This window comes from Mus caroli, unplaced genomic scaffold (genome assembly GCF_978045245.1).
Source record: "Mus caroli unplaced genomic scaffold, Mus_caroli_1 scaffold_6, whole genome shotgun sequence".
Taxonomy (NCBI): Eukaryota; Metazoa; Chordata; class Mammalia; order Rodentia; family Muridae; genus Mus; species Mus caroli.
The window spans coordinates 55295807-55309964 of NW_028227261.1; the positions used below are offsets into that span (position 1 = coordinate 55295807).

Here is a 14158-nt window from a genome sequence, read left to right on the forward strand (position 1 = left end):
CAGCACTTATTTTGTGGCTATCTTATCTTTCAATAATGTCCTCTTAGTTTATCATGTTGTACCATATAGAATTTCCTTCTCTTTAAAACCAAACAATATTCTATAGCATGCATGTACCGTACTCTTAGGGTTTCAATTGCTATCATAAAACACTAGGGCCATAGCAACTTGGGGAGGAAAGGGCTTATTTCATCTTACAGCCTATAGAGTGTCATCTTGGGAAGTCAGGCAGGAGCTGATACAGAGTCCATGGGAGAACACTGCTTACCTGCTTGCTCATGATTTGCTTAGCCTGCTTTCTTATAGCACCTAGGCCCACTAGCCTATGGATGGCATCACCCACAGTGAGCTGAGCCCTCCTATATCAGTCATCAACTGTCAATCAAGAAAATACTCTATAGGCCAATCTGGTGGTGATGTTTTCTCAATTGAGTTTTTCCCCTTCCAAATGACTCTAACTTGGGTCAAGTTGACATAAAACTAGCCAAACACCATCCATTCATGAGTATTTGGGCTGTTGTGATGCACATGAGTGTTTAAATAACTCCTTGAAATCCTGCCTTCAATCCTTTTGAATAAATACCTAAGAGTCAGACTGGTAGATTATATGTGAGGGCTGGTTTTACTTTTCAAAGAGACCTCTGCATTTTTTCTACACAGCAGCTGTTCGTTTTGCATTTCCACAGAAACTGTCCAGAAATTCTAGTTCTTCTGTTTTTCCACTCATTCTTGAAATTGATTTGAGGGGAAGTGGGGAATAGTGACCATCTTAATAGGACAATGAGCATCTTGCCATGTTTGTTAGCCATTGGTAGGTCTTTGGAGAAAGGTACGTTTGAGTCCTTTGCTCACAGTCTTCCTGGGCTTTGAGTGGAAACATCGACTAGGTTTTAAAAGTTAAATCCATTTCACTTTTGATAGGTCTATCAGAGAGTAATAAACCCAGTGAATTCAAACTCCAGCAACCTTGGCTGATACATTCCATCCTTGTGGATGATAAGGAGGGTGGGGATAGCAGCCCTGGATGGGTTTGTAACTTGCCATATGCTTTTGACTAATACTGTTAAATGGCAAATCAGGATGAAATTGTAGAGGGCTACTACACTTTAAAGGAACTGCCTGTTCACTTTATCAGTTTCCTTCTCCCTCTTGAAGGGGGCTGAGCCTAGGGACTAAAATCCATGCACTCAAATCATCGGTTGAAATTTATATATAAATTCTAGAATTTGTATTTTGGCTGAAGGAAAGACCTTGCTCATACAATTTATGAGTTACAAAGTCCAAACAGTGAAATAACTCATTCCCTTCCCCTTAAAGAATGTTAATACATCTCACTGGCAAGTTCACGGTTCAGGTGGAGCACACACAGCATGATGAAATTGCCCTAAGAACATCACATATGGCCTTCCAGTCAGCTTCGACTGTCAACACTCAGACAACATCATGGACCACTCCTGCTTACCCTGGCTACAAAACACTATATGATGTCTTCTACTCTAAAGAGGTGTGTCCTATTTTGAGAGAATGAGAGACACGCAGAGGCAGAATATGGGTAAGGAAAAGGACGAGCTATGTGTCTTTTAGGATGGGACATTTCAAATCTGTAGTGCTGAGGTGCGGCTAGGGACTGTGCATGCTTGGCAAGTACTCCGACTCTGCACAGGACCCTCCGCTCACCAGTTTGGTTTCTGTGCTGCAGAGGAGTGCTAGGAACCACCCCATTTCAGAATAGAGCAAGCACTCCATCAATGGAGGTACCTGGCAGTGTTTACACAGAAGCTGGGGAATCTCATGGTCTTCTCAAGGTTCTCTGATTTTTATAAATTTGAGTCAACAGAGCTTATCCAGGGCTCCACAAAACTTCTGACTCCTACAAAGCAATGCCAAGTCGATGAATCCCTAGGGTCCCTCCCACTGCCAGATCCACTTTTTCTTTTTCTGTCCAGTCCCATGCTGAAGATGACTTCGGTGGGCACTATCAATGGGGACCAATGATCTCTGGTTTCCACAGTGGGAGAGAACAGCAGTAGATGGATGCAGAGAAAACACATGGGAAGCAAGTTTCTTCCCTGACTCTACCCAAACTTCCCTTGGTCTATCTGTGCTATTTCTTTCCTGTGGAAAGCATGAATGACGGTTACCAACTCAATAGTAACCATCACTGTGGAATATCAGAATTCTGTCATCAAAAAGACTCAATGAGAGCCTGGAGAGATGGCTCAGTTGTTAGGAACATGGGCTACTCTTCTAGAAGACCTGGGTTCAATTCTCAGCACCCACATGGCAGCTCCTAACCATCTGCAATTCCAGTTCCAGGGAACCTGACACCCTCACACAGACATAAATGCAGGCAAACCTCCAATGCACAAAAAGTAAAAATAAAATAAAATAATAAAATAAAAGAGGCAATGAACATTTCCTATTGGCATGGGTCCAAAGGGTGATGTTTTCCACCATTTATTTCAAGAGCAGCTATACAATAAGTCAACAACTAGGCATATTTAGGCATAGTGAAAAATCAACAGGGCCTAGAGAGATAGCTCAGTGGTTAAGAACATGGACTACTGCAGAGGACCTTAGTTCAGTTCTTAACACTGATATGGGTTGGCTCACAACCATCTGTAGCTTTACCTTCAGGGAATCCGGTTCCCTCTCCTAGACTCTGTGGGCACATGCACTCATAGATTTACATATGCAGATCCGCCTACGTGCCCAGATTTACTAATTAAAAAATAAAGCTAGCATTCATTTTGTAGCACATATAATAATACTGGGGTGATACGGAGAAGACTAGCATGCAAATCTGTGAAGCCTTAAATATTTAAAACCACCACCACCGCCTAACAGCAGCAACAGCAGCAACAACAACAACAACAATAACCTAACCTTAAACTAAGCCACCATCATCACCACCAACACCAAAACTCACCTTATTTTATGGCTGAAAATATAACATAGTTGAGCAGGATATTTTGGGCAACCAATATTTGTTTCTTTGTTGAAAATACAGACAGACTAGAAACTAAAGTACATTTTAGCAATCTATAGCACTGAAATAGCTCTTCTAGAATACCATAGACTACAGATTTGTGTCCATCCCTTGCCACCCTCCAGCTCGCTGTAATGTTCAATTTTGGTTTAAAGAAATGGCTGAGTGACAAATTGCCTTGCAACAGGTCTTCTATGAAACACAGGAGAAGGCTGCTGACAGAGTGAGTTAAAAACTGCAGCGTTCGCAATCTGGAAAACATCTGCCCTGCCTAGAGTGGTAAAGTACCCCACTGTCACAAATGGCCTGTGACAAAGCAGAACCCAAGGGGGAGGGTGTGTTGTGAGGTTGATGGGACAAGTCAAGGCTATTCAAGCACAGAACCCAACAAAGTGCCCTTTGGCAAATTGTTGCAAGCCAAGGTGCCAAAAGGAAAGACAAAAGCAATGGGCCAGGTACAACCACTTCAAAGGCAGCCACTTGGCTTACTACTTTTCTCACAGTGGACACTGGGGAAAGCTAAACTGCTGCTTAGGAGCCTAGCTTAGTAGAGGCAAAACCTTTACATAAGGAGAAACATAACATGGAGCAGGTTTGATGCACTCAAAGAGAGGGTAGGAGTTTGAACATGTAAACACTAACACAAGCAGGTTCTGCCTCCCATACACCTCTCCCCCAAACAGCAAGCCTCTACCCACCTCAGACGACAGAAGGCTCACCGAGTGGAGAATGAAGAAAGAAGCCAGGGAACAAATAGCTACAGGGAAGGCTAGAACTTTCTGAAGGCACTCCAAGAGTAGCTCCTACTACTTAGGGCACTCCAAGAGTAGCCACTACTTCAGAGTTGAGCAGAAAAGCTGCAACAAGGGATGCCCTGACTCAGTGAAGCAGGACTCAGAGACGCTACACCTAGGTGAGGGTTGGAAAGAACACTGACACAATGTTTCCTTTTCAGGTTCAGTTTATTTTCTGATTAGTTTCTACCTCACGGGAGGTGGCCAGGTTATTGAGGTAAGACATAAGCAGTGAGGCTCTGCAGGTAGGATCTGCAGAACAAGGTCAGCTCTGACAACAGGACTTGAAATGGGACACAGTGGGGAAAGAGCCAAGGTCAGTGTCATTTTACTTTGTAACTATCGGCTCCTTCTCACATCCTTGGAGATGTGAGTAAAGAAATCAATGTATATATCCCAAAGGCACAGGGATAAGAATGATGCAAGGGCAAAGAAAAATGGTCAGAGAATGACCATTCCTCCAAAAGGAGCTAGAGTTTGCTCTTGAAACTCGTTTGGCATGATGGACAGAGGACAGGAGGGGTCCAGTGACCTGTTTTGCCTTAGAAAAACAAATATCTCCTTAGCCTTCCCATCATTAAACTGACGATGATCCCTTATCTTGTAGTTACTGAGAGAATGAAATTAACCAATACAACATATCTTATTGAGTACCAATTGAGTCTGAAGCCAGATACTGGTTTAAGAATCAATCTAGCAAGGTATTCATAGGTAGCAGTCATCATGATAATACCAAGAGCAAATCACTAGCTCACAAAGCTTAAAGATGGCAGACATAGTAACATCACTCAGCTAAGGGGATAACGCGACTCTACCCTTCCAATTTGATTCTCTTACTAGATCGCATGTTTCCTTAGGGCATGGTCTATCTAACTCATTCACGGTCGACAGCACAGAAGCTCAACGCAGACCAGTGTCAGTGAGTGACAGGCTTCCTAATGTCAGTAGTGCCTGGGACATGAAGGACAAACGGGGAGAATGAGAGGTGAGGTCTTGCTCAAACTATAGTTCATCCTTACAAAAGACAGAGCTTCCTTTAGAGATTTTCTATGTATTCTAACGCCAAGAAAATGCATCCAATCTCACGCAAGCAAATCCCTGAATTCTAAATAGTCGTGTCAGGCTGAACTTAATTTTATATTCTAGTCTAGAGTGAAAATGTACAGGTAAATCAATCCTCAACAAACTTCGAGTGTTGGTATTTTAGAAAGTGCCACAAATGCCTGTATATCCTGCTTAAAGATACTGCTATTTCTTTTAGTTGAAACTAAAACAAAATTTTCAGTTGTAAAATGAGAAATCCCATGACAATTCTGAAATTTCCTTAATGTTGACCAAACTAGAGAATTCAAGAACATTCCCTTGAAATTCTATCCTACTTGAGACAGAGAAGGAAAATGACTCATTTCCAATTTGTCCCACACCATAGAGCTCATTGCAAGATAAAGAATTATTGCAATTTTTCTTACACTTTTATGTGTGTGTGTTTGTGTGTGTGTACATGTGTGTATGCGCATGCACATACCATGGCATGTATGTGGAGGTCAGAGCACAACTTGCAGGAGTCCCTCCACCATATGAGTCCCAGGAATGGAACCTGGTAGCAAGAAACTTTACCCTCTGAAATACCTTGTCAGTCTAAGAGTTCCTCTTGAGCTCTCTGTCTATCTATCTATCTATCTATCTATCTATCTATCTATCTATCTATCTATCTATCTATCTATCTATCCGTCTTCATCATCATCATTATCATCAACTATCTCCACATATGCTCACATACATGAATATATACATACATATAGTCACAGAACTTAGAAGCCTGACTGTAGTTGAGACGTGGCTCTACTTTTTAGCTATGTGACCTTGGATAAAGTACTTAACATCTTGGAATCTCAGTGTGTGTGTGTGTGTGTGTGTGTGTGCGCACACACACATTTTTAAAAAAAATTGTCCTTACCCAGAGACTGTAGAATTACTTATTCCTGAGGTAATGCATACAAACTCTTCTTATGTTTTTTGGCCAATTCTAAGGACAATTCTAAGGCTAATGTATTACCACTTAATACTGTCATTCTATAGTCTACAATTATATAGTATAGAAAAAGGTTCTTTACTCTGGCACTAGCATTATTAACATCATTCTTTATGTGGCTATCCTGGGTATCTAATGGTACCTAATATCATACCCTGTTATCTACCTAATATATGCCAGTATTATCCTCTACTCCCATGACCATAGTGATAACCAAAATACCTGCAGACATTGCCAAGTGTTCTCTGGGTGGCAAAATTGCCCCTGGTTAAGAAATACTGGTGTAGAACAAAGAGCAATGGCCCTAGAGGAGGGAGACTTGGCTTCTGTTAATTGGTAAACTTGGGTGGGTCCTATCACTACTCTGAGCCTTGGTTTCTCAAAGACTAAATTAGGATTGGAGTGTTGAGGGTAGCCAATCAGCTGTGTTTGACTAACATATCTGAGGCCCTAGGCTCAAAGCTGAGTATCAAGAAAGGAAAGGAGACAAATGAGAGTGGGAGGGAATACTGTTGGAGAATTCTCACTTATCTTTTATGGCTTTTTCTTGCAAGGATGCAAGAAAAACATTTGGGGTGATCTCTAGCTGTTACAAAGGTAGGGGTCCCTTGTAATCACTCTGTAGGGAAGGTCTGCTCCAGGGTTTATGAGAAGCCTTGATATTTGCTGGCTTTCTTCTGACTTCCACACTAGGGAGCCACTGCGTCTTAGCAGCATACTGGTCACATGACAAAGATTCTCTGTTCCTTTAATGGGTGCATATGTGGCTTAGATGGAAGAGTTCAAGAGGTACCACGTTCTTTCAAAATAGAAAAAAAAAATCTTTAAAAAAAATCCTAAGTGGCAGAAACTGTTTCACCTCTGGGCTGCTCTTAGACCTGAATTAACTAGTCTCACAAATTATGAGTAGGCTGTCTGCAAACTGATATCAATAAAGAAATACACTATGTTCTTCTAGCACCACTGACTAATACCATGAGCTGGTGAGTTATCACAGCAGTCTTCTTCCTCAGCAAAGTCTAGAACCTGCATGATAGAGTCCAGAGATTGAGCCTACTTGTGGTTCTTGCATATTTTTTAAAATTGTATCTGTCATAAGACTTCTAAGGCTTAAGACTTCTAAGTGCCAGAGGAGTGTAGCAGAAGAATACAACCTTGAGTTTCGTCAGAGCTGCAAGCCAGAGATGAGGGTTTCAGGTCGAGCCCTATCAGTGTCTGGCTGTATGTTATAGACAAGTCCTTTCACCTTTCTGAACCCCAGCAGCATGTACCCAAACCTCTTTCTCCATATCAGGGGTATGAGTTTTAAATGAAGAAGTCCTTAAGCACCAAGCATTCTGAAGGCAAATAGTAGGTGTTCTACAGAGAGAAGCGATCTGAGATATCCTAATTGCATGTGAGTCCTTGGGTAAGATTATTAACAAATCTTCCAGTTTGGAAGCAAGGGACTTTCTGAACAGCATGAGCCAGAAACTAAAATCCAGACATCAGTTAGAAAGAGTCAGGGTGGGTTGTGCATGCTTGGAAACTCCCAGCCAGCACTCAGATGAGTTAGGAGAGTTCGTGAGTTCGAAGCCAGCCTGAACTACCTAACAAGACCCTGTCTCAAAAACAGAAAGTAATTCATCGAAAGGGTAAGGCATTAGTTATCCAGATGGAACAAATAATGTATTTCCCATTAGTAGTATTTGGTTCAGGTCCCACCAAAGTTCTTTTTCTGCGACTTTCTTCCTCTATGCAAGAATCTAACTAAACTCTGGGGTCACCTTGAGTTTTCTCTTGTCTTTCACATCTGACCAAACAGTGACCCTATTATCACCAGTTTTCAGATACTCCCTTAACCTGCCCACAGGCCACTGCCTTTTCCACCTTGCTTCCTGTAAAAGTTGTCTGTTTCAGCACATTGAGCTGTCAGCCTTCTGCTCAGAACACTTCAATGCTTGCCCTGCACCGAGTACCGGCTACCATCCCACGAAGCCTCCTTCTCACCAGCCCTCTGGACCATTTCCTTTGGGACTTCATCTATTCCTCCTTGCTCTGGGACCCACTCCTCATTCTTTCGGGGTGTGCTAGGCATCTCTTAGGGCCCTGCCTGTCCTCACTCCCTGATAAGCGTGCAGTGGATTTACATTCTCTGAGGGATGCCTTGAAGTATCATCCCTTTGGACACCCAGCTCCTTAGGACTATGCCATCTGTTTCCTGTGACTGCCCATTCTGTTTGGTCCCACTATGTAGTTATGGCTCTGGCTTTCTCAGTAGTGACATCCCAGTTTACCCCATTGTTCTGGGAAACCCAGTCCACCTGCACATGGACTATAGTTGAATCAGCTCCAAAATAGCTGCAAGCTCTAGGGTTTTCTCACCAACATTTCCATCCTCTCTCATACTTCATAACCATCCAGTAGACATGAACAAACTGACAGCAACTCCATTTTCCTCCCAGACATCCATACTTTTCTGCATCGTTAGTAGCCGAGACAAAGATCACAATTTAGTAGATTGGCCTCGGTCACTGAGCAACGACTGCAAATTCATTTTGCTTCCTGGGTGATTCCAGTGAGACAGAACAGTTTGCTCATTGCTTCTAATAGACCTGTGTGCCAAGACAATTTCTGTGTCTATGGACTTCCTGGGGAAAAGGCTCTTTTCTACAGGAATGACTGATTGGCTGTCTAGCCCTGTGCCTCTGGAGAGCCAGCAACACACACCACAGAGCACCGCTGTGCAGTGACTACAGGTGCTCCTTGAGGGAGGCATTGGTGCCTGTCAGGAACTGTTAGACAGCTAGGCTTATGTATGATGGAGATGGTTTCTGCTCGAGAGACCATGATCAATAGAATCCACCATCCTAGGCCTTCTGCGTGGGGACCTCGATATTTGAAAGGTGACTGAATACATTAGAGCCAATAACTTCTATTTACCACATGCTGGGATGTCACACAGGTCAGACTTAAAGTTTTCATCCAAGGTAAAGCACCAGGGAGCTTCCTTCTGGTTGCCAGGGTTGCGGCAGTAGGAGTGGCCTCCGTTGAGCTCCGGAAAGCGCAGAGCAGTGAAGCTGTGTGTGTGTGGGTACTGAGAATTCCATGGCTGGCACTGGCGTCCAGACTTGGTCACGCTGACAGTTCCCCGGTAGTCTACACCCGTGCTATTGTAGCATTTGTGATCTGAAAAACATAAAAGAAGTCCAGAGTGCTAGTAAGAAACAGAAGGGACAGACTTGTCCTTCCTAGCAACAGTTTGGGTGTGGGGAGGGGCGGGGGTGGGGCAGGGGCGGGGGTGGGGCAGGGGCGGGGTGGGGCAGGCTAAGCACCTCGAAGGTCTTTCTCCCTGCAGATTAGTGCGGGGGGGGGGGGGGGGGGGGGAAGGAGCGGGGAATCCGTATGCTGGGCTTGGACTCAGGGCCTGCCTTGTACTTATATTCCTGGGAGGATTTAAAGCTTATGCTTCAGGAATAAAATGACTCTCTGCAGTGTTTCTAACTGGGGAATACAGGAAGAAATGGGATTGGGGAGGCAGCTGGGGCACAGGAGGGATTTTTCATGGGACAGGAGTTAGTGGTTCAAGGAGGATTAAGCCAAACTTTTTCTTCTATTCTGACTGGGGGTGTCTAGAGATAACTCATGGGAAGTCTACTAGGGGCAGCCTGTGTTTCAAGTCGGAGTTGGCTTGTTTGTGCTGGTGACGTGGGCCACCCATGAGAAAGCAGGCTCTCTTGCATGTCCTTCAGCTGGCCACAGGGTAAGAGAGAAACGTTATACACTAGCTCCACAAGTGGCATTAACTACGAAAGAGAATTAATTCTAGATGAAAGGCAAACGGGCAGAGGGACAACCTGCTGTCTGGAGCGGAGACAGGACAGAGACAGGGACACACCTTCATGTGTATTTACCAAGTATGGTCCAGCCCACACAACATGAAACATGCGCACACCTGATATGAGCACACCTGATACCTTCCCAGGACTATACAGCTTCACTCCTTTCTATAACACTCCTGTTATCTCCAAAGTGAACTCCACATCCATCAGGCAGTCCCTCCCACCACCACAGCCTCAGAACCTCAAATATACTTCATGTCTCAATGAATCTATCCATTATGGACACTTCATAGAACTGGGATCATGCAGTGGTTTCTTGTGTTAGTGTTATATTTCCGAGTTTCACCCAGTTGTGGCATATGTCTGCTTTTCATTCCTTTCATTGATGATATTTCAATACGTGGACATACCATCATTTGTTTTATTAAAAACAAACAAACAAACAAACAAACAAAAAACCCCAACCAAACCACTAATTTTGGGACAAGGTCTCTACTATCCCAGGCTGGTCCTGAACTCACAAACTCACAATGTAGGGAAGGATGGCTTTGAACTGATAATCCTCATGGCCCCATCTTGAGTGCTGGGATTACAGATACACATCACTCACTTTATGTGATTCTGGGAATGAACCCAGGGCTCTGTGCATGCCCTCCAAACATTCTATCAACTGAGATACATACACCCCCAGCCCCTTTTGTGGATAGTTCTACCACAAACATTCTTAAAGCCAATTTATTTTTCTTTTTATGTATTTGTGTGCTTTGCCTGTATGTATACGTGTGCATTGCATTCATGCTGGAGCCTATGCATCCAGAAGAGGGCATTGGATCCCCCAACTGGACTTAAAGACAGTTGTGAGCTGCCAGGTGGGTGCTGGGAACTGAACCTGGGTCTCCTGGAAGAACAGTAAGTGCTGTTAACTGCTGATAATCTCTCCAGCCGGCATTGTGACTAATTTTTTTTATCTGAATTTCTATTTGAAGACCTGTTTCTAATTCTTTTAGTTATGTGTTCAGGAGTGGAATTGCTGGGCCATTTAGTAATTCTGTGTTTAAGTTATTAAAAAAAATCCTGTATGTTTTTTTTAAGTTTCTTTTCATGAAGCTTCGTTGAGGCAATTCTACCCAATCTACTGCAGAATGCTCAGGCATGGTATTCGGCTTACTAGAAGGTCAGTGGTCAGCGGGTGCTGTCGCTGTCCCAGTATGAACAGTTACTGTGTGTCAGGGCCAGGTTCCACCACTTACTTTTATTTATAGGATCCGCCATGGGAATGCCAATCCGTATGCAGTTTGCAGCTTCCGGGCTCTCTGGCTGGGGGAGATCCTCACAGTTTGGTAACTTCAGCCTCATCAAAATCATGGGATTTGATCTGGCAAAAATGTACTCTGTCTGACACAGGACATTCTCCAGCACTTCACATTCATCACGACACAAGTCACGGGGCTTTGGGACAGATGAGGTTTCGTCACAGTACGGGAAGGCGTAGTGGCACAAGGAAGGGATGGCGAACTGAGAGCACTTATCAGATAAATGGCTGGAGGTGCCAATCATGGTGAAGGCAGCTGAAAAACAAACAGAGCTATTAACTCCCAGGGGCCAGGGTTTATCTCTGCCGTGATCCAGTCAACAGATACCAGGGAGAAACACACTGCAGGGAATCTGCTGGGCTGAAGCCCACAAGGCCAAGGGAAGGAGATTCATTTCAGATGTCTAAGCATCTCACTTTCACGGGCTTGAAAAAATCATTTTGACTACAAAGTTAGAAAAACAGGATTGAATTACATATGTACCATTTCCTAATAAAAAGAATTAATTGGGTTAAAGTACAATATATTTTTCTTTGTTTTTCTCTCTCTACAGAGAGAGTGTTTCACCCTGTACTTTTTTCTTTTTCTTTCTTTCTTTTTTTAAATTAATTTTCTGAGGCTCTAAGACATCTGACAGCCCAAGGTCAGAGCTTGTTTCAGGCAGGGTTGAGCGGAGCATAGCACTGCGTTGCCAGATGGCAAGAGTTGTCGGGTGGCTTTGGACCATTTGCTTCGTTTCATCGTGGCTTGAATACTTTCTATTCCATCTTTGGAAAATGACGCGATATACCAGAAGACCACAGTTCAGTTGTCCCAGTGTGCATCTCCATATCTGTTAGCCTAACCTCACACTGCACAGGGCATTGTTCCCGTATGTGTTGTGGGATCTCAGGGTCTGTTAGCCAAATCTTACACTGCAGGGCATCTATCCCAGAAGTGCACCAGCCCTATAGGCCCCCCAAGAGGCTGGTTACATTGTTTCACAAAGTGAGTTCCTTGGGAACCATTAATCCCACAGTTTATTAAGGGCTTCTGAGAATGGCCACAGAGGCTAACAAGTCTGGGAAACGTTGGGTCAAAAAGAGTGAAATGAGTTTTCCAAAAACAAAATGGAACTATAATACTTTCCAGCAAGCTGATACCCACAGAACATGTGCAAGAGAGGGCTATTATACATTGTTTACCAAATATTTATATCAGAACGCCATTTATTTAATGTGTATCCTTATTTTAAAGTGTGTCCAAATGTTCTTATACTGGGTAGAAATCCTGGGCTCAGTGGCCCCTCTCTGTCCAGCCTGTGTCTACTCTTGTTCTCAACCCCCGCCCCCGGGGGCCCCCCCAGCAAAAGCCACTCCACTTCCTGTCCATGGTTTTGGTTCAACCGTTCCCCTCAGCTGCTTCTCAGTTCTGTCAAGTTGCTCAGAGAACAGAGTTTCTGGCCCTTTCTCTCTCCCATATTTCTGCCCTGGATTTGTCCATATGTCTCCTAAAATCCTCAAGTCAAAGTGGTGCATGATGGCCTGCCCCTCCCTCCCTCCCCTCCCCCCACAAACCTCCCATCACCTCCCCCCCCCGCTCCCCCCTCCCCCCCCCCCCGCCCCTTGTTAGGAAGTGTTTCACTTTGGGGCTCATGGAGAACAGCAAGTCTCTTGATGTTGTCTCTGTAACAACAGCTCTGGGATGAATGTTCTAGTCCTTGTTTGTTCTAGTCTACACCATACTGCCTCCAAACGCAAGCTCTGTGAGGGTAGAGACACACCTGGCTCCTTCACGCCCTCATAGTCCCAAGTGTCCGGTCTGGTCCCAGCATACTGAAAGCACTCAGGAATATTTATTGAGTGTTTGCACGAATGTGAGACTTCTCGAAGCTTCCTTTTCCTCCAAGGCTAACCTCTAATAAATTATTTTAATGTAAATTCCAGAGCACAGAGATCACATCTTATGCCTCTTTATGGTCCCACTCCCAACCCTAAGCTTAGCCTAATTCTCTGTCAGGAAAGAAGCCCAGAAAAACTCCTGGCAAGAAAAAAATAGTTAAGGAAGGCTAAGTATCACTTCTTTGATGTTACCTACCTGTGATCTGATTTTCTATTTCCCCCTGCATATGCAAAGACTCCATATACACAGTGCGGTTGCCAATAAATCGTGCACACGCAATGCCTCGGTACGGCTGACAGAATCCATCTTCTTCATACTCATCTCTAAAAACAAAGCACAATGATTCTTAGAACTACCCTCACGCACTACTCACTCTGGCTTCGCAATGCTCTAAATGGTCACAAGGGGGCGCAGTTGGGCACCATATAATGAAGACTACATTTACAGATTATTTTATTTATTTATTTTTTTTATAAATTCAGTTTTCAAACATCCCTTAAAACATCTGTTGGTCACGTTGGTCAAGTTTCCTACATCCCCAGAAAATCATCCTGAAGCGCAAAATCATCCTTAAATATGGGAAAGAACTTTTATTTTTGCAGCTGGTGGTGGGCTGGAAGATGATGTAGCCCTGTGAGGGAAGAGGAAGCAAGCTGGAAATCTGGGCACATGCGCTACAGTTTTGTTTTGTTTTGTTTTGTTTTCCTAAGTGCAGATTATTTCTGCTCCATTTGCTACAAAGGCATGCGCACATTAGCCACACGATCCACACCAACTGACATGTCAATTAGGAGAGCCACAGGGTAGGAAGCTGGCATGGCTAGGAGGGAGGATGGGAGGGTTTCATGGCTCCTCACTGGGTACGACTTGTCCTGTCTATCTTCAAAAAGCCAGAGCAAGCCACAGACCGAAAGATTGGAGACCAGCCACTCCAAAGAACTCCGAAGCAAGCATCAGTAGACACCTTACCTCTCTCTGACCGTTAAAACTTAAAAAAAAAAAAGCCATAAGATTTTTGCTACTTTTAAATTAAAATAATAAGTGAACAAGGGAAGTGATTTTTATCTTGAAGACAGGGGACGCCAGGCAATGACAAGAAAGCTGTAGTGCCACAAGTCATAGGACAGGAGACCAGGATCCAAGACGGACATCCCGCTCCTCAATGGGGATGCACAAGACACAGGGCAGAGCCAGAGGGTGGAACAACAGATGTAGGCTCCCCTGAAGACTGCCTGCTACAACTGTGAGTTCACCTTTACCCCAGTTCTTCCCCTCTGGCTGATGTCAACACCCATCTCCATGTATCACCCATTTGCCTTTTTTGACTT

The 14158-nt window shown here is 44.0% G+C and overlaps 1 protein-coding gene across 1 annotated transcript in view; it reads right to left on the reverse strand.

The window, feature by feature from the left end:
• The window catches only part of Ror1 (ROR family WNT receptor 1), a 349276-nt gene that overhangs the window by 22116 nt on the left and 313002 nt on the right, over positions 1-14158 (reverse strand). The window contains exons 5-7 of the mRNA XM_021160539.3: positions 13026-13153; positions 10887-11204; positions 8738-8983 (exon numbers count right to left, since the gene is read on the reverse strand). Coding sequence (XP_021016198.1) covers positions 8738-8983; positions 10887-11204; positions 13026-13153 — 692 coding nt within the window. The remainder of the gene's footprint in view (positions 1-8737; positions 8984-10886; positions 11205-13025; positions 13154-14158) is intronic.